At 33.0% G+C, this 23,925-nt stretch overlaps 3 protein-coding genes across 3 annotated transcripts; 2 read left to right on the top strand and 1 right to left on the bottom strand.

Annotated features, from left to right (window-relative positions):
• The first annotated feature begins 1,196 nt into the window (after positions 1–1,196).
• LOC126674343 (germin-like protein subfamily 1 member 16) lies at positions 1,197–3,424 on the top strand. Its single transcript, XM_050368779.2, has 2 exons — positions 1,197–1,357; positions 2,703–3,424. The coding sequence occupies exons 1-2, from the start codon at positions 1,234–1,236 to the stop codon at positions 3,254–3,256; spliced, it is 678 nt and encodes a 225-aa protein (XP_050224736.1). The 5' UTR covers positions 1,197–1,233; the 3' UTR covers positions 3,257–3,424.
• Positions 3,425–6,604: 3,180 nt separating this feature from the next.
• LOC126674250 (uncharacterized) lies at positions 6,605–10,307 on the top strand. The gene is made up of 9 exons (XM_050368668.2): positions 6,605–6,901; positions 7,058–7,399; positions 7,600–7,633; positions 7,825–8,040; positions 8,240–8,329; positions 9,424–9,489; positions 9,578–9,669; positions 9,748–9,795; positions 9,924–10,307. Coding segments are annotated over exons 1-9 (1,008 nt in total). The 5' UTR covers positions 6,605–6,899; the 3' UTR covers positions 10,042–10,307.
• A 1,916-nt stretch (positions 10,308–12,223) lies between these two features.
• On the bottom strand, positions 12,224–13,818 carry LOC126675176 (glutaredoxin-like). The gene is made up of 4 exons (XM_050369778.2): positions 13,658–13,818; positions 13,486–13,574; positions 12,646–12,744; positions 12,224–12,535 (listed from the first exon to the last, which is right to left on the bottom strand). Exons 1-4 carry the CDS (start codon positions 13,711–13,713, stop codon positions 12,456–12,458), a joined length of 324 nt encoding a protein of 107 aa, XP_050225735.1. The 5' UTR covers positions 13,714–13,818; the 3' UTR covers positions 12,224–12,455.
• Positions 13,819–23,925: the final 10,107 nt, after the last annotated feature.

Here is a 23,925-nt window from a genome sequence, read left to right as displayed (position 1 = left end):
AAATACTTATTAAAAAATAAAATTTATTTTTTTTTATTTTTTTTAATTCAAAATCTATAATTTTTAATAGGGTGGCGATATTTTCAGAACAAATATTATTAGGGTAAGAGCAAATTCTTTTATTTAACCAAATTATCCTTTGTTAATTTGACTCTCTTGTTCTTGTTTTAATTACTTCAAAGATTTTTTTTCTATTTTTCCTTCAAATATCCCCTTCAAACAAATTAAGCTAATCAGTTTACCAAATTATATCGTTATTTTTCTAGTTAACAATGTAATAATAATAAAGAAATCGTTTTAGCAATATCTTTTGATCAAAAACTAATTTTGAGCTGTAATTTTTAGCACTAGTTATTAATTAAAACTGGCTACATATTCTATCCTCAAAAGAAAAAATTTAATCATTGACTATTTTAAAAATTAGATAGCAGATTATAATTAAAAGAAATTATTTTTGAATTAGAAAAAAATATTGTTTTATTAAATAAAGAAAAATAAAAAAATATGAATAAAACAAAAATTAATAAGACTCTATATAAAAATACCGAAAATGGAAATTAAGTTGATTCAACTTCAATTTCAATTCTTCAAAAAGGAATATAAAATAAATTTGTATTATAAATAGAGAGAAAGAAAGTTACTATAATTAAATATGTTATTTAAGAGTTTTATTTTCTATTTAAGATAGTTGTGATATTTTTTAGGAAAAAAATAAAGAAGAAGAGGTAAGCTCAAATTAACAAAGGACAATTTGGTCAAACAAAAGAATTTGCTCTGGCTTTAATAATATCTGCTCTGGAAATAACGCCACTCTTGTCGAGTTTCTGGATCCACCACTGAAAGGGAGGGCTCCGTTGGTCCTCTCAATTATATAAGTATCTGTCGATTATATAAATATATAGATAGGGAGTTGTTGCCTAATTATAGTTTCAGCAGCCTTAACTGTGTTTGTATACATTTTGTGAAAAACCGCCCCCTTGATTTGAAAAGAATCTAAATTATTAGATAAGATTTGTTCTTATATGTTCTTTGAAAAAGAATGTCGCCCACTTCCTTTGAAAATTTTGACTGAGGAAGGTTAAATAATTAGCTTCAAATTAGTTCAAAGAAGACAAAAAGAAATTAATTTTGTACACGTCTTCAATAGTAATTCATATATCATCTCTATATATTATATCTCACATTAAGAAGATAATTATAATTATTAAGCTCCAAAAGAGAAAAATATTAATTATGAAAATTAATAGTTTCATTTTAGTTATTGTTGTCTCTTTGGCTCTTTCATTTGTAGGCAATGCTTTTGATCCAAGTCCTCTTCAAGACTTCTGTGTAGCCACTGACAGCTCTCATCCTTCTGGTAATTTATATCAACTCTTCTCAAATAAGTACTATGTTTTTTTTGTTTTTTTTCTTTTAATAATAAAATTTAATTTAATTTTTGTTTTGATTTGATTAATTAAATTTTTAAAAATACTATTATGGGGAGGATTAAGCACGATTCGGCTTAGCAAAATCTAAAATCAAACTATTCTATAAGGGATAGAACTAAAATCAAACAATACCATATACACATATACTTTTGGTACCGTTAATTCATTAAAATTTAAAAAACTTTGTTTTGATTTGGTTTAATTTAGTTCGGTTAATATAAATTTAGACCAACATTATATAGAGTAACTAAATTAGTACCTATGACAAAAAACATTAAATTAATATATACATTTATTTATATGTATTTACTAATCATTTTCAAATTTGTTTTCTTATAGTCATAATCTTAATTGTGTATAAACTCTTGAATAGTGGAGTGTTTTTGCCACTTTTTGTGGCTCGTAAATGTATTTTCCGAGTCATAAAAGAATAGGTTGAACTCATCATAAAATCCCCATATTATCAAGGATCAATTAAAATAAAAGGCAATTGTATAAAAACTTTAGAATGAGGTTAGCCAAGAAAAAATTAAATATATACATATATAAAATTTGATTCTTTTTATCTGATCGACTAACTAATAATAGAAACAAAATCATATTTAGTTTGGTATTTAGTGGCATTAATAGCAAATTTTACCATTTTAATCGATTTAGAATAAATTTTGATTTAATCCAGTACAAATAAATTATTTTAGATTAATGGCTTATTGGCAAAAAAAACCCAAACCTTTCTGACTTGTTGCAATTTTATTCAAACCTTTTAATTTTTACAATAATTCCAAATTACATTATTTTGTTGCAATAATATCCAAATTGCACTTTTTATGTAATTTTTTTTGAGTTTTTTGCCATTTTTTGGGACTTTTACTATATTATTATACATTAAAATAATAATAGCCTAATATTTTAATTGAAAATAACAAATTTAGCCATCAATTTGATTATTATTGCTACAAAAAATGCAATTTGAATATTATTGCAATAAAAAAAATGCAATTTGGATATTATTGCAAAAATTAAAAGGTTTGGATATAATTGCAACAAGTCGTAAAGGAATTTATGGTCAAATTTTATGTCTCTATGTGATTTAAATAGCCATCTTTAGAACCATCAAATTTTATGTTAGTACTCCCGTCTTAATCAATGAATTAAAAAACATTAACTCAAAACTTCATTTTCCTCCAAACAAATAATGCAGGAGATTATTTTTGACTTTATCTGTTCATTTAATTGAGTCTTGCTAACGAACCATATTTTATTCCTGTGTAGTATTCGTGAACGGCTTAATCTGCAAGGATCCGAACCACGTAACAGCCGATGATTTCTACTATTCGGGACTTAACATTCCCGGAAACACGTCGAATCAACTCGGAGTAAACGTGACCATCTTAACAGCCGATGCAATACCCGGACTCAACACCAACGGCTTAACCCTAGCCCGAATCGACTTCGCAGCAAACGGAGGATTGAACCCTCCACACACGCACCCTAGAGCTGCAGAAATTCTAGTAGTTTTAGAAGGAACTATTTATGCTGGATTCGTCACGTCAAATCCCGATCATCGTCTCTTCAGCAAGATTTTAAAACCAGGAGATGTGTTTGTTTTCCCGTTCGGTATGGTTCATTTTCAGTTGAATCTTGGTAAGAAACCAGCTCTCGCTATGGCTGCATTGACGAGCCAAAATCCAGGAGTGATGACCGTAGCTAATGCGGTTTTCGGAGCTGAGCCTTCCATTAATGTTGATGTCGTTGCTAAAGCTTTTCATTTGGATAAGAATTTTGTTCGTGAACTTCAGGGACAAGAGTGGAGTAATCCAAGTTAAGTAGTTTGATTTTATTTATGTTTTGATTAAGTCATTTGTTTGAATAATGTTTGTTTGTTGTCTTTGAGTGTTAAATAAGGTCGAGGATGATGTTTACATGCCTCTGTTCGTTACCATGAATCTTTTGATTTTACAAGTTATCAATGTTATGTGTTATACAATTTGTTTGGCACCTTTTATTTTTTGTGACGAGGACTCACTCTATTAAGCCGAAACTCAATAACATTGTTAAATCCCGGGATGTGGACCGCCCGCAAGCCCACATACCTGGTAATTCTAGACTATAATGGCCAACAATCCAACCTCAACCACTCCATATGTAATTATTGTTAAAAATAAAACTGATTTTGAAATAATAAACCAAACAATATATACCAATGTATTTCAAGTGAAATTTTGGAGTCCATAATATAGAGTTTTCACACATTATTAAATGGCTCTTTTGCAATTAAACAAACTTTTGAGTTGTTGGACGGCAGCTTTGATATTGGTGAGACAGATTTTATTATTTTTTAAAATTTCAATATTCTATTGGATCATCGAAGTTTGATGCGCCTAAATTATTCTTGTTTATTCGTGACTTCCGCTATAGTTGGTATCAAACTACAGTTGGGCAAATGGGTGGGTACATTTATAAAAGTGGGTAAATATTTCGTGCTTGGAGAATTTTTGCAAGCGAACATAATTACAAGTTAAATTCGAGAACGAATTTCCTCTAATCTGAAGGGAATGATGTGGATTCAGAATTTGTAAGATAGTTGGATCAAGAGTCTGAATTATGGAATTTTCAACAATCTTCCATAATACAAAAAGTGTGCGAATAACACTATTTCGAGTGAAAACGGGCCAATAAATAAGACTCATTAGTTATTCTACAAGTCCTATCAATTTTTAGCCGAATTCTATTCTTTAAGCCTTCAAAATCCCGTTTTTACAATTACTGCTGATTTTAGACTTGTTATTTTATTTCTTATAATACCAAAGTTTAGGGCTTTTGTTTTCATTTACTATTTAAACAAACTTATGAGTTGTTCGACGTCAGCTTTGATGTTGGTGAGACAAATTCTATTATTTTTCAAATTTCGGGTATCCTAATGAATTTAATTTAATTTATAGATTTTTAATTTAATTGACATATAAAATTATTAAAGTGTCAATTTAAAAAATGAAATTAATAATTAGGATTTTTTGAAAAATTTATCCAAAAAAAGTAAGGTTAAATGGGGTGTAGGACGTTTTAGGGAAAAAGGGCAAATATACCCCTGTAATTTAAGGTATGGATTAAGTAGACCTTTTTTGAATTTCAGATCTCAATTAAGGCCCTAACATTTTAAAAACAAACCATATAAGCCCCTTTATGTAACAACGTTTATAAAACATTAGTTTCTGTCTACGTGGAATGTCCATGTCAAATTCCATGTAGCCAAAAGGGGGTAAATATGCCCACATAGTTTAGGGCGAGAGCAAGTAGGCCCTTTATAAATTTTCGATCTCAATTAAGTCCTTGACGTTTCAAAATTAGCACATCCAAACCCTTTTATCTAACATTATTAATGAAACGTTTTGTGCCGTTTCTTCATACCTACGTGTAATGTCCATATCATTTAATATCTCAGATAAAAAAATTCATGTGTCCTACTCATTTTTAAAGGTCAAAAAACATTTTATAATTATAATAAAATCTTAAGAACCTTTTTAGCCCTTTTTCAAATAGCGGCTCTAGACGAATGATGTATATAGTCTTTCCACACAAACAACATGTCTATTTTGTCGTCTGTTTAAACCCAGCAGGATTCAAATAGACAAACATATGGTGTGTTCGTCAGTTCAACCTAGCTGTGTTCGAAACGACGAATACAGGTGACTATAAAATGGATGTCCGATAAAAGCAAAAGGACGTGGTAAATACGGTTGACAACCGGCGGAAGAAAGGAGAAGAGCTGAAGAGGAAAGATATAATAAGAAAAAAGGGCTAAAAAGGTCTCTACATTTTTATTTAAAAAATAAAATGATTTTTAAACTTTAAAAATGAATAAGCTATGCGTTTTTTTTATCTGAGATATTAAATTGATAAGGACTTTCCACGTAGATATGGAGTAACAGCACATAGTGTTTCGTTAACGATGTTAGATAAAGGGGTTTGAATGTGCTTATTTGCCCCTTTTCACGACTTTTTAATACGATTTAACCAAAGTTGGAATTTGCAATGTGGGCGTAGTTTGAATGGCTAAGGCGTCTCTAAGTGTATCAAGAGGTTGTGGTTTGAACCACGCCTTGGTAACTAACAGTCTAACAATTGAGACTTTAAAGAGTTGATTACCATCTTTGACAAAAAAAGGACGTTTAGGAGAATACCTAAAAAACTAAAATATTTGTAAATTTACGTCAAAAACGGAAAGTTTATAAGTGTACCTAAAAAATAAATATTTATTTTTTTACTCCGCAATTTATTTTTTTACTCCGCAGTTTCAAACGGTTTCAAATACAGTTTCTAATAGAGTTTCAAACGGTTTATAACGGTTTCATAAAAATAGAGTTTCAAACGGTTTCAAATACAGTTTCAAAAAACACAATTTGAATCTGTTTTATAAAAACGTTTCAAATACAGTTTCTAATAGAGTTTCAAACGGTTTATAACGGTTTCATAAAAATAGAGTTTCAAACGATTTCAAATACAGTTTCTAATAGAGTTTCAAATGGTTTATAACGGAGTATTTTTAAAAAAACTTTGACATCTTTGAAACCGTTTATAATACAGTTTAAAAAAAACGAATTTTACAAATTTTTTCAGAGTAAAAAAAAAGGGAGTAAAAAAATAAATTTTTGAAAAAAAATAGTAGACAAATAATTTTTTTAAAAACGGAATATTTTTGCAAATATTTTGAAAAACAGAGTATTTTCTGCAATTTCCCAAAAAAAAAAGTTGAAATTTGTGTTGACGATTTACTAAAGGCTTATCCCCTTAAAAACCCCTCACCTTTTACCCCCAATTCGTTTGCACCCTCACATTACAAAACCACCAAATATACCCAAATTACAACCTTTCACTTTCAATTGTACCCTCAAGCATTAAATGGATCTCTTTTCACTTGAAAAAATAGGTTTATTTTTGTTTTAAATAAAATATTAAATCCCATTTTAAAATATATGCTAAAATTTAAAGTATTGATTTGAACATTTTTTAAGTGAAAAGAGGTCAATTTAATGTTTGAGGGTGCAATTGAAAGTGAAAGGTCGTAATTTGAATATATTTGGTGGTTTTACAACGTGAGGGTGTAAACGAATTGGAGTAAAAGATAGGGGATTTAAGGGGGATAAACCTTTACTACAACAAATATCTTTGGTGCCTATATTGTGAGGTGAATTGATCGTTTGTTGGTTATAAGACAAAAATAAGATATGTGATATGGCAATGAGAATTTGATCACTCAATAGAAGAAAAGCAAAACTCCACCGATCATTTGATAACCCAAAATTCACTCTTTTCTCAGCTTTCATTTCCCTAAATCTCTGGATACGCAATCCAACGAAAACATGACCCTTTACCATCATAAACAACCTTACATTTCATCTTCTTGAAATCATTTTTTGATTTTTAGTTCCATTTCAATTCATATTAACCATTCTTTTTCACCATTTTCCTATGTAAGTACTCTTTTTTCATTCTTTAATTATATAAATTAGCGAAATTTATGACATGGGTTGTGTTTAATTGCTTATCACCTGTTGAAAGAACCTTCAAAGCAAGAATCTTTGTTCAATAATTAACAAATTTGATTAATTTTCATTTTGTTTGATCAGGTTGCAGATATTGTTTATTCCTGATACTACCACCTTGAATTACTGGTTGAACTGGAGGGTTTTGTTATGTGCAATCTGGGTATTGACTCCTGTGATTGTAGCTTTATTCATTCTTTGGAAATATGAAGGCTTGGATAATTTCAGATTTTGCAGAGGGAAAACTCAGCAAGAAATTGCAGACCATTGTTTGCATGAACAAAGAACTTGGAGACCATGTCTTGATCAAATTCATCCCATTTGGTTGTTGGTGTATCGAGTCGTCGCTTTCTCTGTGCTTTTTGCTTCCCTCGTTAGTAAAGCTTCGGTTAATGGATTCCTCGTCATGTTTTTCTTCTATACTCAGTATGTTATCTCGTATCTTTATTCAATAAAATGTACTATTTTGATGTTGCAATGTGAATGGCGTTAGTGGCTCTATTTGGCATTTAATTAGAAGAACTCGAAGGGATTTGCGCCATTTAACTTTCGGATTCCCATTTGATATTTTATGAAAAGAAATGTATATCTTATGCTAACTTAAGTTCATTTTGGTTGCTGCTCAGGTGGACTTTTATTTCTGTCACCTTTTATTTTGGAGTATGTGTTCAACTTCTCTATGTCGAAAATCGCTAAGTTTCTTTCTATATATTATTTTGTTACCATAGTCATGGGCACATTCTGCTTCTCAGAAACCTTTTGCATAATGTTGGAAGCTTATCTTTTTCCTTAGTATGCATTTGGATCTTTAATCATTTCCGTGTTCATAATGAGCTTAACTGGATTTGTAGTTTGGAATAGTGCTCTCCGTCTGGGGCTGTTACCAGTATCATAAAAGGAGCAGGAGTCGTTCTGTGGATGATACCGAGCAAGGTTATCGCGAGCCTCTATTACATGAGGAAAGCACAAATATGACAGAGGAGAGAAAATTGACAAATTCTCAAAGGGAGATTTCTGTTTCCCGAGCAGCAAGTATCTCAAGTTATCTATTTCAGATTCTGTTCCAGGTCGATAATTGTCAACCATGAAAGAATTTAAATGCTTTAGAGATATAAAGGGTTTTTTCAAATATTGTCAGTCTAAATGTTCAGATTATTGGCTTCAAATTAATTGTCTTTTTTTTCTCATGCTTGGAAGATTCACATGTTCTTTTTGTCCTTGTTTTGTTTACTCACTAAATTCCTATGTTTGATTTGTCATGAACAGATGAATGCCGGGGCAGTAATGCTCACAGATTGTGTATATTGGGCCATTATTTTTCCATCTCTTACCATCAAAGATTACAATATGAATTTTGTAGGTATTTCATTTTAAGTTAGCCTATATCAGTTGTTTCCTTTGTGATCAATCTCTTAAGCAAGTTTAAGACATCGACCTCATAACATATTCTCTTTTGTTTCATCATAGTAATAGTCATTGAAATAATTATTGGCTCGTGTGGAAATCTGACCTAATATTTTGCAAATGTAAATGGACTACATTTTGAAGTGTTATATGTGGCTCATCTTTGGGATGTTCCTATATATGATATTTACCTAGATATAATTTCATATTTTGTCCTAAATGTACTACCTTCCACACATTAATCCCGCCACTCGTGGGCCGTGATATAGGCAGGATTTCATATTGCATTTTTCTTAGACAGGGAGATGTACTAAGAAATGTGCTATGTCTCGACTCTTAATTCATCACCTACAATCTTGAGCAATAAGCACTTGAGGTCTTAGGCGCCGCATCTGATTGCTGATAAGAGAGGGGCTAATGCTTCGACATTTGGTACCATTTGGGAATTTTTACGTTTAAGTGATTAGGCGCTGTATCAGTTCCTCGGTTCTTGTTAACCACTACATTTTTTCATTATTCTTCATAAATAGGGAGGCCCATTGATCAGCAGTTGCCTGTTTCATGGACCAATTAGTGACATTGCAATCTTCTTGAGCTCCAAGAGGCCACAATCTTGTGCTCTCTTTTCTCCACCTAGTACAATTAGTAGTGAGTGGTAGCTTGAACTTAGAGCTTAGGCTAGCCACTTCCACGTTTCTTGAACACAGTGCTTACTGCTTAGGTTAGCCACTTCTATGTTTTAAAGGCTTGAGAATGATAGGACAATTAAACTCTTGTTATGCTCAAACGTATCTTCACTTTATCTTAAATATGCCTTACTCCGAAAGCAGTATAAATGGCTTAGTTCCGCTGTATGTGTTGGGTAATGTCCTGTACTTATGATTATCTGTAGTTCAGTGAATCGGAAATTGTGGCCTAGTTGTGTCATGCTTATGATTCTGCTCACCTTTGTTGTTTGTCTTGGCTTCTGCTTCTTCTCTAGCATTCTTTTTTCTGTATTGCATATGGTCACTATAAATAAACGATATTGTCTTCAATGATAACAGATGACTGTGAATATGCATACGCTCAATGTCGTTGTACTCCTCGGTGACACAGCTTTGAACTGCTTGGTAACATGATATCTTTGATTTCTTTTCTCCTCTCATTGTCCTTGCTGTTTGTATTTACTCTTGAACCATTTGTCTATTTTTGTTTCAGCCGTTTCCTTGGTTTCGGATTTCTTACTTCATTCTATGGACGGGTGCTTTCGTCATTTTCCAATGGATTCTTCATGCTTGTAAACCAATTTGGTAATTTATGTTTCTCGTCTCTTTACATATCTTCATATTTGTTAGTCTCAAACTGGTGGGTTCTTGTGGATGCTTCAGGTGGCCATATCCGTTTCTCGACTTGTCATCACCATATGCTCCACTATGGTAAGCACCCGAAACATGTTCGATACTTTTTCAATATTGTTCTAACATCTGGGATTTCATGTTTCATTATAGTTTTTTTGGCTCAATTCGGACAATACTGTCTTTCAAATGATTGATGAATCTTACAGGTACTTGCTGGTTGGATTGATGCATTTGCCATGCTACGGTTTCTTTGTGTTAATTGTCAGAATGAAACACGACCTCTTGTCGAAATGGTTCCCTCAATCTTATCGATGCCTAAAATGAACAATAATTCGATATTTCCTTAACGAGACTCATCAAAATTATACTCAAGTGATCCTGGCTGTGGATATGATACTGAAATCGGCTATGCGATGCTTTCATTGTTCTGATCTGTTTACCATCCAATGATGTTCTATGAAGAAGCTAACATTGTACAGTAGAAGAAAATATAAAATGATAGGTTTGACAGGATTCAAGAATTTTTTTATAGGAAGTCATGTACATTATAAAATGGGTTAATTCTATAAAAATCACGAACTTTATACGAATTTTTATTATCACTACTTTTAAAAGTTGTCATGAAATAATGAATTTTCATTCTTTTTTTCAAATATATCCGATTTTTTCCGGTGTATTTTTACCTTTCATTTTTTTTCAAATCTGCCAAATTCCAATGGTCATGCCAGTAAAAATACACCGGAAATTAATTTGGTGATAGATTTGGAAAAAAATGAAAGTTCTTGGTTTTATAAGAAAACTTTTAAAAGTCGTGATTAAAATGAAATTTCGTATAAAGATTATGATTTTTTTTATAGAATTAACCCTTATAAAATTAAAATAGTTAGCATGATACAAAAATTAAACAAAATTGTTTAAAGAGAAATTAAAGTAAGAGAGTTTTGATCTCTTTTTCCCTCTATCTCCGTTGTTTGATAAATGAATTTTATAAAAGCTGTACAGAATTCATTATGTTTAAATAAAGTTATATTTAATTTATTAGATTTTATAGAATTGATTACTAAATAACTTTTAGGGTGTAACCGAATCAAACAAACAATAAAATTTATTTTCTTTCCTTTGAACAAAGGCAAATTATATTCAAATTATATATGGTTATTTTCTAAAATGGGAGGATCTGCACACAGCATTTGGTGGGTATAAATATATTTTAATCTTAAAATAATACTTTATAATATGGATTTATAATATAGTTTTATCATTAATTTATTTATTTTTCAATGTTTGTTTATAGTTTTTATGAATTCCATATAAAGGGCTTTCTTTGAATTTATAAATGAAGTTTACAAGAATGCTAACCGGAGTCATTTATTACACTAGAAACACGCGAAAGTTGGTGATTTTTTATGTATTTAAACCAAATTTTAAAAAGTTTACATTTGTACCTTTTCAGTTTGTATTGAGAGCACGACACATCAGCCCACGTCAGAAAATACGTCAGCGCATCAGTTAACGAGTTAGTCAACGCATCTAGCGTAACAATGGATACATATAATACATTTTAAACATACCTATCAGAACCATTAAATTATAATTGTATGTATCTTTTATATATATGAAAAGTATTCCTAACATATTTTAGACATTATTTGTTCCATATATCTATCAAAATACATGACATGTATTTGAAATGTATATTTAGCATATATCAAAAGATATGTGTTAAATTTTCTAAAATTGTATAGATTATGTATTAAGTATAATCTTTTATTTTATACATTTTTAGAACATTTAATACAATATCTTTTGATATGATATATGATATACATACATTTTAATTATATATAATGTATTTTGATACATATATGAGAAAAATAATACTTAAAATATATTAGAAATACCTTCTATATACATAAAAGATATATATAATTTTTATTTAATATTTCTGATAGGTATTATTAAAAATGTATCATAGATTTATCAGATATGCATTTGAGATAAATCTCTAATGGATGATTTATTGTAGCGTTGACAGGCTGCATATTGGCTGGCGCATATGTGCACGTTGGCTGACACGGTTGACTAATGCGTTGACTGGCACACGTAACGCGTTGACTAACGCGTTGAAGCATTTTCTGATGCATTTTTTGCCACAGAATGATGTGTTGCACTCTGAATAAAAAGATATAAAATGTAATTTAAAAAAAAAAATTAAATGCTAGTGAAATAAATGACTCTAGTTAGCATTTTTATAGCTTAATTAATATTTTGAATAGTTTTCTAGATTTCCCTTTTCAAAAAGTGCAACACTACTTTAAGGAAATGAAAACTCAAACAATGAAATACTAAAGAAAATCTTTATTAAATGTCTTTGATAATAATTATCAAAAAAGAGTCTTTGATAATAGATGTGTAAATAAACATTGTTTTTCAAAAAGTCAACTCAACCCATTTTTTTTTTTTTGAATCAAAACGCATCCCAAATTGAACCTAACTATCATTTGGATTCAGCTCTAAGTCATACTTTATTTTCTTAATGCCCACATAACAGCAGGAAACATGGTGACCAAAGTTCATAAATTTCCCACAGGTTACACTATAAATCATCCAATCACATAAAACTAAAAATGTATTTAACAAGGCAATACATTTACCAACAAGGCAACAACAAATCAAACACAGAAGATGATTCTTTTATTAATTGCTAAGCATATCGACTAGATAGCTGAACTCGTTTTTTAAGCTGAAGACTTGCTGAGAGCTCCAGCTTCGGTGAGCAGAGGAACCAGCTCGCCCTTGTTGTTCTTGGATTTCGTATCTGCACACAAACATAATAATAAATTCATATCCAGGGAACCCAATAACAAAAGAGTAGGAAACTATGCCGATATTGGAGAAAATAGAAAGCACAGAGAATTCAGAACATACCGTCGCAGCCACCAATGTGCTTTCCTCCGATGAAAACATTTGGCACGGTGCGCTGTCCAGTCCACTCGCCCAATGCTGATTGAAGCTCACTTCCATCACCTTGAAAACATCACACAGTAATTAATCACCCAGCTTGTTATTCACTTCAAATACATATAAATGACATGCTCATCGAAAATGGATATCATGACAATGTTTAATCAGGAGGCCGTACTTCTAATTGGTATTTGACCATTACATTACATAGGGTCAACCTCTAATAGTACTAATTCGACAATCACCAAAGTAAGGTGTGTTGACTTACAAATTCATTAATCAAATTGAAAGACGAGTGTTACTACTGCCGTTACTCTTACGGAAATAAGTCACGGCTTTCATTCTACCTAATCAATCAGCTTTCCGCATCCAAAATAAACCAATTTACTACTCAAGAGAAAATCAAACACATCTCTAGACATTTCTGTCACTCTTGGCATAATTTCAATTCATTCAAATTGAATGATGTGTTCAAAGAAGTGAGTTCTAGCAATTAATATCATTCAACAACGAGGTATAACTCAAATGGTATAAGCCTGCACAACACTCTACTAAGGTCGTGGGTTCTATTCCTCGCACAAACGCTCCCTCTCCCAAATATCAAAAACAAAATATACTATTATCATTGAAAACAAAAGAGCAGCCCAATATATAAAAATTCAATCAAATTGAAATTCATACAATTTCAAAAATTTCCAAAAAAATACTATTAAAAAATAAAATTTTCAAATCCAATTACTTGTATTCCTTCTAAAACCAAACAAACAAACAAAAACAAAAAATAAAAAATAAAAAAAATCTTACTCTCAATATCCAACTCCACAGCCTTGTATTTAGCCCCCAGTTGATTCAGAAGCTGCTTCACGCTCTGGCAATACGGGCAATAAGACTTGCTGCAAATTTCAAACAATTAACAAAAAGATTACATAAACGACATCAGAATGAAAACAAAAACTTGAAAGAATATAGATGAAACCTGAAAACGACAACAGCGTTTGAAGAAACAAGCTCTTTAGCCTTGGTCATTGCCATATCTGTATTCTAATCTTAACCCTAACAAGTGTTTGTGAATTTTTTTAATTATGTTTTCGATATGGGGAAGATGATGGATCTTTTTGTGAGTATTTATAGAAGGAAGAGGGAACTGTACCGTGTGAATATGTGTTGCTGATTTTAGTATGAACTTTGAGTCGGTGAAATGATCTGGACCGCCCGTTTTGATTTTGATTTTGATTTCTCGTTTTATTTTAATCTTCTTGATGATGTTAAGGGTCATTGTTTTTTTATAAGTTTTTCACTATTATTTTTTAAGCAAATTAAGCCGAGATCGTGGATATATTATAATTAATAGTTTGATATTCTTTATTTTAAAAGTTTATTTAATAGTCCATTGATTTCAATTACGTTAACTATTAGGTCTTTCCGTTAATTTCGACATTTACTTTCAAACGATTTGGTGTTCCACTTTTAATTTCGTGAGCGATTTGATCCTCATTTTTAAATTTGTTAAACGATTCGGTACCTTACTATTAAACGATTTGGTACCTCGGTTTTAATTCCATTAAACGATTTGATCTCCCAAATTAACAGAAGGGTCTCTCAGCTAACAGAATTAAAATTGAGTAACCATTAAATAAACTCTTAAAATAAGGGGTACCAAATTGTTAATTATGTTATACCTTAGGGATCTCAGTATAATTTTCTCTCATTTTTTTTTTGAGGAAGTCTTTTATAATTTTTATTTTTTAGATTAATCAGATTTTAATATAAACAGTTACATGTATAAAAAATTCGAAAAAATTTAAAACTAAATCTAATGACTTAATATGAAACATACAACACGTTAATGGGGTGCAATTTTCGACCAACCTCTCCATTAACCGCAAACCAATTTATTGATTACTGATGGATACTGAATCTTATTATAACTATAATGAGGTCGAATCGCACTAGATTCGTTCTCTAAGATAACATCGCGATTTCACCCAAAAAGCTGAAAGCTAAATAATATCAAGGACCAAATCCAAGAGATCCGCCTTGATCAACCGAATCACAGAGATAAGGCCGAATCCCTAAAGACTCGGATAAAGCGCGTCACCCGAGAGATTCGCCCAAAAATCAAATCTGCGAAATATCTTTCCTATTTGGATACGAACTCCAACTTAGGAAGATAAGCTTATTCAGGAGATATCACTGAATAAGACTTTTACCTGAAAAGGAAACCTTCATCATATTCAAGGTCAAATCCTATTTAATCACTTTCACATTCGAAGTATATTAGGTATGCATTCAACTACTATATAAAGAGTTTGATATATGCCTAAACACACAATTACATTCATATACACAAAACTCTGCTTAAGACACCATTGACTTTAGCATCGGAGAGTTAATCGGACAACCACCGTCCGATTAGCTTCCACCCTGTTTTGCAGGTTAAATCGTTAATCAGTAGACATAATCCATCAATTACAGACACTACAACCATGACATCCGATTAACCATCATTTGATAAACCATTCATTGGAAAAGGATAACAATCTTTTCACAAAAAATAACAAAAATATTTAAAAAAGACAAACAAATAAAAGACAATGTTAAAAAACAAATAGAATGACTATAACTCATAAACCATTTCAATCTATCTTTGATTTCCAATTCGCTTTAAATATACGATTCGCTGATATAGTTATTAAGAAAAAAAATGAAAAACGGGCTACATATTATTTTTACCAAATTAAACAAGAAATTACCGTCAATGGCAAAAGTAAATCTCGAGAACCAAAACGATTTAGACGGTTAGATTTTTTTTATTTTTATACTCATTATGACGTTCATTTTATCCTTTCATTGTTATTTTGCTAATAGAAAATTGCTTCTTTTTTTGAAAAATAGAATCTAATTACGTTAACAGTTAGTGGTTAGTGATTAGACAATTTAATTTTAAACTGGCATTAAATTACTAACCCTATTGAGACTCGAAATAAAATTTTAAAAATACTCTGTAAAGTTTTGTCCATTTGAATTGGTCTTAATGGCACTTGTTTTATTCATTACAAAGTTTTTTTTAGAAGAAATAAGCTCTTTATTGATCAAACAATGGCAATTACAAGTTCATTTGCCGGAAACGGGACCACTTCAATAAAATTACAATCCCTTGCCAAAGAATATTCCCCATATAGATAGAGCGTGAGCAACTTGATTACTCGCCCTCTTAACATGAACAAAACTAACATTCCGATTCGGCGAGCTAACTAAACAATCATCAAGTAATAGTTGAAGTTAATCCATCGCTTGGTCATGGTTAACAAGTCTGATAACTATCGTAGTTGCATCGGATTCGACAATTAACTCTGGAGCATTTATATCGGATGCTGTCAAACCATGTCGAACAGCCAAAGCTTCGGCCAATTACACGTGTGTCACTCCATGGAGAACATGAACACTACTTCGCACAACAGCTCCTGACGCCTTCCTACGCACCGCACTACTAAAAACAGCTTTCTCTCGATAGAAATAGCATCATTATCTTTAATGACCGAATAGAGAGGGGGTCTCTAGGATTGACCTGCAGGTTCAACAACAGCTCCAACAACGATATAAGCTTCAGCAGCAGATCAGTTACCTCTGCCCTTTCTCTCGACCTGACTCAACATACTAGGAATGCCTTGAACAAGAAAGGCTGGTGGCAGACGAGTATTACCGAAAACCACATTATTCTTATCATTCCAAATGCACCATAAACTCATCACAAAAATTTGCCGGTCCTCCGGTTTTAGTGAGCTAAACAGACTAGACACTCATTCCACTAAAGAAGTAACTTGGGCGCTGTCAACCCGGATTTTTAGCGGCGATACTAACCAAATCTCACAGACCATCTCACAATCTTAAAGAGAGTGAAGGTCAGTTTCTACTTCATTTCCACATCTCGGACAAAGCGGAGACAACTCAATACCTTTCTTTGCTAAATTTGAACTACACAGTAGCACTCCATGACAGAGCCTCCACAAAAAGTGCTTCACTTTAGGTGAGATAAAGCAACTACATATCTTTCTCCACATAGGATCCGGCGCAATTGAATTATTCTGATTAGCTCGAGAATGATCACACATGTTATAAGCACGGTGATAACCAGATTTTACCGTGTAGTGCCCACTCTTGCTAAATGGCCAAAATAATTTATCCGGAGGCAATCTGTTGCTGATCGGCATTTGAATAATTGCATCCACATCTTGAGGCAAAAAGCAAGATTTCAGCAATCTAATATTCCAACAGGCATGGCCCTGGTCAATAAAATAACTAATTCGACAGTACTTTAGGCCATTAAACTAGCTGGTTGACTTGAAAATAGGAGAAGCAGTTATCCAATTATCATTACGGGCATCCACTGACTACCCATTACCTATCCTCCAAGTTAAGCTTTGTCAGGCATAGCTTGAGCCCCTCTTGGCGACTGCATGTCAAAATTCAGAAGTTGGAAAGTACTTAGCTTGGAATACTCTTGCATAAAGAGACTCTGGATTTTGAACAAACCGCCACGCTTGCTTAGCTAATATAGCTACATTAAACGCCCTCAATTTTCGATAGCCCAACCCTCCATTCTCCTTTACTTTACATATTGTGCTCCAACTGACTCATGGTATTTTTCGCTTATCATCCAAACCGCTCCACCAATATCTAGAAATTATGCTTTGCATTTCATTACAAAATGCGATGGGGATCGCAAAACAGTTCATTATATATGTCGGTATGGATTAAGCAATAGATTTAATAAGAATCTCCTTTCCAACCTTCAACAAACATTTTTCTTTCCATCCAAAAATTCTTTTGTGAAGCCGGTCCTTCAAGAAAGCAAATATTGGTTTTTTGGATTGACCCACCATCGTTGGCTTTCCGAGATACTTTTTAAATTTATCCACTGCTCTAACACCCATCACCTGCTGAACAGCCTGCCTAATATCACCAACGGTCTTCGCGCTAAATACCATTTCAGACTTATCATAGTTAACCTCTTGCCTGGACGCTCTCTCATATAGGCTGATAGTGTTCTTCAACACTTGGCATTCCCGGATTGACGCATTAGTAAACAGAATACTATCATCAGCGAAGAATAGATGTTTAATTATAGGACCATCTCGACACACTCTACTACGCGTCAAGACCCCTCTCTGCTCACCTTTACGAAGTAACGCTGAAAATCTCTTAGAGCAAATTAAGATCAGGTATGGAGATATCGGATCTCCCTGACGGAGACCTCTTTGAGGTTGAATAAACCCACGCGGATCACCATTTTTCAAAACAGGCTAATGTCACCGAGCATATGCATGCCATGATAATTTGAATTAACATGATAGGAAATCTCATTTTCATCATTACATATTCTAAAAAAACTTCACTTTACTCGATCGTACGCTTTACTCATATCCAACTTAAGAGCAACCATACCTACTTTACCTTGAGACTGTTTTTGAATTGAATGGAGCATTTCATCCATATTTTCTTAAAACGAATGGGTTTGGATGATTTTTTAACCAACTCGGTCTTAGTATTAATAATAATAGGACTGTGATCTAACTTAGACTTAGCTAAATGTTGAATCTACCAATCTAAATAGCTTTCCTGCCAAGTGAAATTTGCACAAAACTTGTCGAGTCTCGCCTGAACATCTTGATCGCCACTCGATTGTTCGTCCATGTAAAAGCATCCCTAGAAAACCCCAAATCTTCTAAGCCACATTCATAAATCACTCTTCTAAACATATCCAGTTCATTCTGATTTTGAACTATTCCTCCTCTCTTCTCCCTAGGATACAAATACATGTTAAAGTCACTGAAAACTAGTATTGGCAATGCTACATTCAGACACTGTTGCCTTAACAACTCGCAGGTAAGATTTTTAAATTGAGCTTCCGGCCACCCATATATCCCAACAACTTTCCATCGTAAATCAATCTCAGGATCATGCACAGTAAAGGAAATATGGTTAAATGTGTGATTGGTAACATCCATGTCTAAGTGTTTCCTCTAAAATAACTCTAAACCACCTTTTCTACCATGTGAATCTACTATCAAAGAAAAATACTCCGAAAAACTTCTACAAATAAAATTAAACTCTCAAACTATTAATTTAGTTTTCAACAAAAAGAAAATATCGGGGAAATTAATATTAATAACAAATTTTAGAGCACGTAGGTTCTCCGCACCTTTGAGGTTCCAAGTAGGGATTTTCATGGCTTCCGTCGAGACTGCCTCGCAATCTCTGCCGATATCTCTAAGTTTTCTACCTAAACCATTAAACCATCTCTAGCCTTCTTTGAGAAAATATTAATGGACTTGTAGACACCTATTTTTTGGACAGATAAAAAGTGATAAAGGACTAAAGCGTCCAATGATGATTTCCAGAGAAACTTGCCCTGGTGACGAGTTATTGATTTGCTTGCTGAAATCTAAGCAGGCATAATTAGTGCATGGTTGCAAACTTAGAGGATTATAATATAATTAGCCGCAAATAGCTTATAAAAATTAGAAGAGACTGCAGTCTAAGTCAAGAAATTAGACTAATTGCAATATCTTAGACGTTTATGGGCCAATTTATAAGTTTTACAGACTAAAATTGACCATACCCAAACCAATAGGGTTCCAATAGTCGTTTTTAATACTTTCGGGCACCAACCATCAAGTTCTAGTACGAATTTTAATCATAAAACATTAATTTGAATAATTTGAATAATAAATATAGCTTATCAATTAACACTTTTTTAACTAGAACCTAAACTCTAACTAGACAAAACGGGAATTAGACTTAACCTAACCTTAGACCTAATTCACCACTATAAATACAGCCTCAAGATAGCTGAGTCAAGGGGTTAGTCTAAAAACAACAAAATCTTAGATCTAGAAATCGAATTCCCCCCTAAAAACCCTAACTGGCCAAAATTTACACATACACAAATCACACTCGATTCCAGTCTCAAAAAACACTAAAAACACTTTAATACTCTAAAAACAGAGCCCTGCACAAATTTGAAGCTGGATTCCACATCCACTTTGCTAGAAAGCGAGCCAAGGACTCAAACCGGTAATTTTGAGGACCCTCTATATCTCATATCAATTTTTATGCCATGATTGTCATTATTTCTGAATTTGTATGATTTAGGATGCATATTTAGTCTTTTTATTGATTTTTTCATAAAATTACCATAATTACCAAATTATGTATTTTTAATAAATAATCATGAAATCGATGAAAAAGCATGTTAATGGCTGAATTAATATGTTTTGTACACTTATTTTAGAAATCCAGACAATTAAATCACTTATGATGCATGTTTAGGTGATTTTTAAGCTTATTTGCCATGACTTATTTAGCTTAATAGTTGTTGTAACTAGATGATTGTGATGATGTAAATCACCTCCAAACACTCCTTACTTGTCGCATTTAGATTTCTTGTTTCATTTTATGCATTTTTTCGATTTTGCATGAAAAACGGAGTTAAAACGAGCTGAAATGGACTGAAAACGTCCCAAAATAACTGATGAAAACTGTTGTTGTTCACTGCGTGCAACGCCTCCACCGCCGCCTCTACAATGGACAGCGCAGCCTGAATGAACCAGCGACGCTACCACTTTAAACTTCTGGTGCTAGCAGTCACACCAGTGCCCAGTTCATGCTTCCCTGCCTCCAAAACCAGCCTCCCAGAACTTCCAAACCCTGATCCAAACTTCCAGACGCGTTTTCGGGCTCGGAATTAGGTGCGGTTCGAACCAGGACGTAGATAATTTGAAATACTTTATTTTCATGCACTATAACGGGTTAGACCCAATGTAATACATGCCCATAAGCCCAAAAATGTAACATAAAGTATAAACCGGGCCCACGAGCACGAAGCCAGCAAACTCAGTAACTTTCAGACTGAGTTTAGGGACCACTCGAACTCGGAATCGATATCGGTTCATACCAGATAGAACTGTATCGACGAGACGAACAACTTTCATGTTTTAACCGAGAACCAATTTTGACCACACCGACAGTCAAACCCGCACGAGTGCCAGGCACTTAGAAAGTCAACGAGGTTTAAAAGTGGTCCTCACCTTATATGCATACCAACTGCCCGTGAGCATGTTTGCAATGTTTACTGCTTTCCAAAAAGCATGCCAAGTCTAAATATTAACAGGCTAAAGGACTAAGCACGTTAATTTAGCTAATCAAATAAATTACAGCCAATCTCTTAGACATCTTAGGACTAACGTGAAAATGTAGTAATGGTTGTATAGGACATTAAAGATCACCTAGTAAAATCAATCAAACTTAGACTTCCAGTTTAGGCTTTATGCATGTAATCAATCCAGACTAGCCAAACTTCTATTATTTGCTAGATATCTCCAGGTTTAGATGTATGCTTAGGAGTACCTGCTACTTGCTTTGCATGACCAGTAGAGATCAAGTCATATGCGCGTCAAACGTGTTTACTGCTTTTCCATATTTGTTTATATTTCCAGCACTATATCCCGTGGACTGCTAATCAAATGTTGAGATGAGATAAAATGAATATGTCCAGTAAATAAAGCAGTAACTGATAAGCCGAGCACACGAGTCTCGGGGAGGTCAACAAACCCGGTCTTTTGGTCCAATGCACGATAATCTTACCCATAAGCGAGTATGGTTATCTAGTCTGTATAAAAGACCTTTTCCTAGTTAAACTAGGTGGCGACTCCATTTTCAAACCATTTCCAGATCCAGAAGCCATAAGTCTGGGCGAGCGGCCCCCGAACCCCGCTCCATTCATATGACTCTTCCACGTCTTGCATATCATCATATTGCCTTTCACTCATACTCGAGCTACCCTTCTTCGCCCCTATTTTTGTTGGTCCTAATCGTTTGCTTTTGAGTCAAACCATGAGTTTTTATTGGAGCATTTCTGTACAGGTGCAGCAACACCTGTAAAAAGGGGAATAGCTGAAGTGTTATTTTCAAACAGTGCTTACTCGATATTAACTTCTACAAAGCCATCACTTCTTATTACCCTTTCGTTTACCGTTCCATTCAGCACATCATGTATTTCCTTTACCAGCGTGTTAGCATTTTGTATTTCCACTCCCTTGAACTCCTTCCACCCTTACATCATCCTCCTCAAAATTCAGCTTACGTCGTGCAGTAACATCTCTAGCATAACCTATCTCCATGTTATTCTTCCCTGCATTATTTCTGATAGTCTCGTACATGTTGCTACCGTAATCATTTCTACTACCCAACATAACTCTCCTTCTCGGTGTAGCGTGTAGAGCAAGTCCAAACGGCTAATCGTTACAGTTTGTCTCTTTTGGCTTCTCCTCACAATCGTATACTATTTGATCAAGCAAGCCACACCAGTAGCAGAAATTTTGGATTCATTCATGATTAAACGAAATCCAGCATTACTTTCGTACCCCTAATTAAGGGTGTAGAAACATGAATCATAACCCTAATTCTACTATATCTGCTCCACTCCGTATGTTCTGCACTATATTCAATAAGTCTTCTCACCTTTGAGCAAATTTTCCCCGTTGGAGCCTTTCCTCTACAGTTCAGGGAAAGGTCATAAATTCGCATCCACACTGGGCATCATTGTATCATCATATTATTAGGTTGTAGGTTACCGTTCATTTGTTCAAATTAAATCATCTGTTTATCAAAATGCCACAGGGCTTCCTTCAATATTCTATCTTTGTTTGTCTTGGAACTGAATTCACATATGAAGAGAGTATCTCATATGTCACGTATATTACATCCTTTCGCCAGTCGCTATGCACTCGAGAGAGCGTTTTCATATGGATTAGTTTATACGGTTTCAGCGTAAGGACCCTCCCTACCAGACTCAAACGTGCCTTCATCTCCACCTTGCCATCCACTACATCCTCCAAACTAACAATAGAAAACTCTATATCCATTAGCCGCAAATTAGCACACCTATTCACCAAGTCCCCATCCATAGTTATATAACGACCTGAGTCTGCCACAAGAAAAGAAACAAATGATCCTGATAGGCAGGAAAAGCAAAAAAAAAATTCGATTGAAACTCTAAAAAAGAGAAGTAAACCGTACCCTAGGAAAACCCTAAAGTAGAAGAGAAAGATCTCCACAAAAACGGGAAATATTCATTACAAAGTTAAATGATACATAATTACATATAGTAAATTGCTTTATATTTTATATTCCAAAAAAAATATTACACAATTCTAAGTGATATTTTCTGTTGATTTTATTATTTTGGGTGGCTTTATATTCAATTATTTTTTTTATTGAAAAAGTTATTCTTTTTTTATGAAAAAAATTATATTAAATAGGCTAAATGTACATATTGGACCCTCACATTTGGTTCGGTTTTGAATTTGGACCCTAATGAACTTTTTTTTGATGTAGGTACTTAACGTTATAAAAAAAATTCACATCGGACCTTTCGAATCTAAAATGTCACATGTTCTATTAGTGATTGGTCAATATGAACCATCAAACCTAATACGTCACCGCTGATTTGGCCAGTTACTAACGGACATGTGGCATTTTATGTTCTGAGGGTCCGATGTGAATTTTTTTATGACGTTAAGTACATCCATCGAAAAAAAAATCCATTAGGATCCAAATTCAAAACTCAACTAAACGTGAAGGTCCAATATATAGATTTGGCGTATTAAATAAGTGTAAGTTTATCAATGAAAAATTATTCTATCTTTTGTTATTCTATTATTTTATACATATATTAATCGGGTGTATGTATTAATATATTTCAACATTATCAGCAACAACTATGCAAAAGACATGAGATTATTGGATTTCTATTATTAATATGAAATGATAGAAATCTTATAAAGGAATATATTCCTATTCGGGGTAATACTCCTATTCTAAAAAGATAATTATATTTAGGAGATGCATCCTAAATAAGCTCACAAGCCAAATAATAATCAGTTTCCTATTTAGATTCATATGTTAAAAAGAAATTAATCTCTCCTATTTAGACTACAAGATATTCTCTTACTACTACTATAGAAGGAGTTTGAGATATGTCAAAAAACACAATTTAAAAATAATACAATTATTCTCCCTTAAACTCAATACTGACTTAAGCATAAAAAACTAATCGGACATCCGTCCGTTAGCCATCTACACTGTTTTGTAGGTTAAAGCGGTCGAGATGCTCGGATACATCAATTGGCGCCGTCTGTGAAAACAGCTTGAAAACATCAAAATTTGAAGGAGCTTTTCTGA

Source organism: Mercurialis annua, linkage group LG3 (genome assembly GCF_937616625.2).
Source record: "Mercurialis annua linkage group LG3, ddMerAnnu1.2, whole genome shotgun sequence".
In the NCBI taxonomy this organism is placed as follows: domain Eukaryota; kingdom Viridiplantae; phylum Streptophyta; class Magnoliopsida; order Malpighiales; family Euphorbiaceae; genus Mercurialis; species Mercurialis annua.
This window is presented reverse-complemented; position numbering and strand designations above follow the sequence as displayed.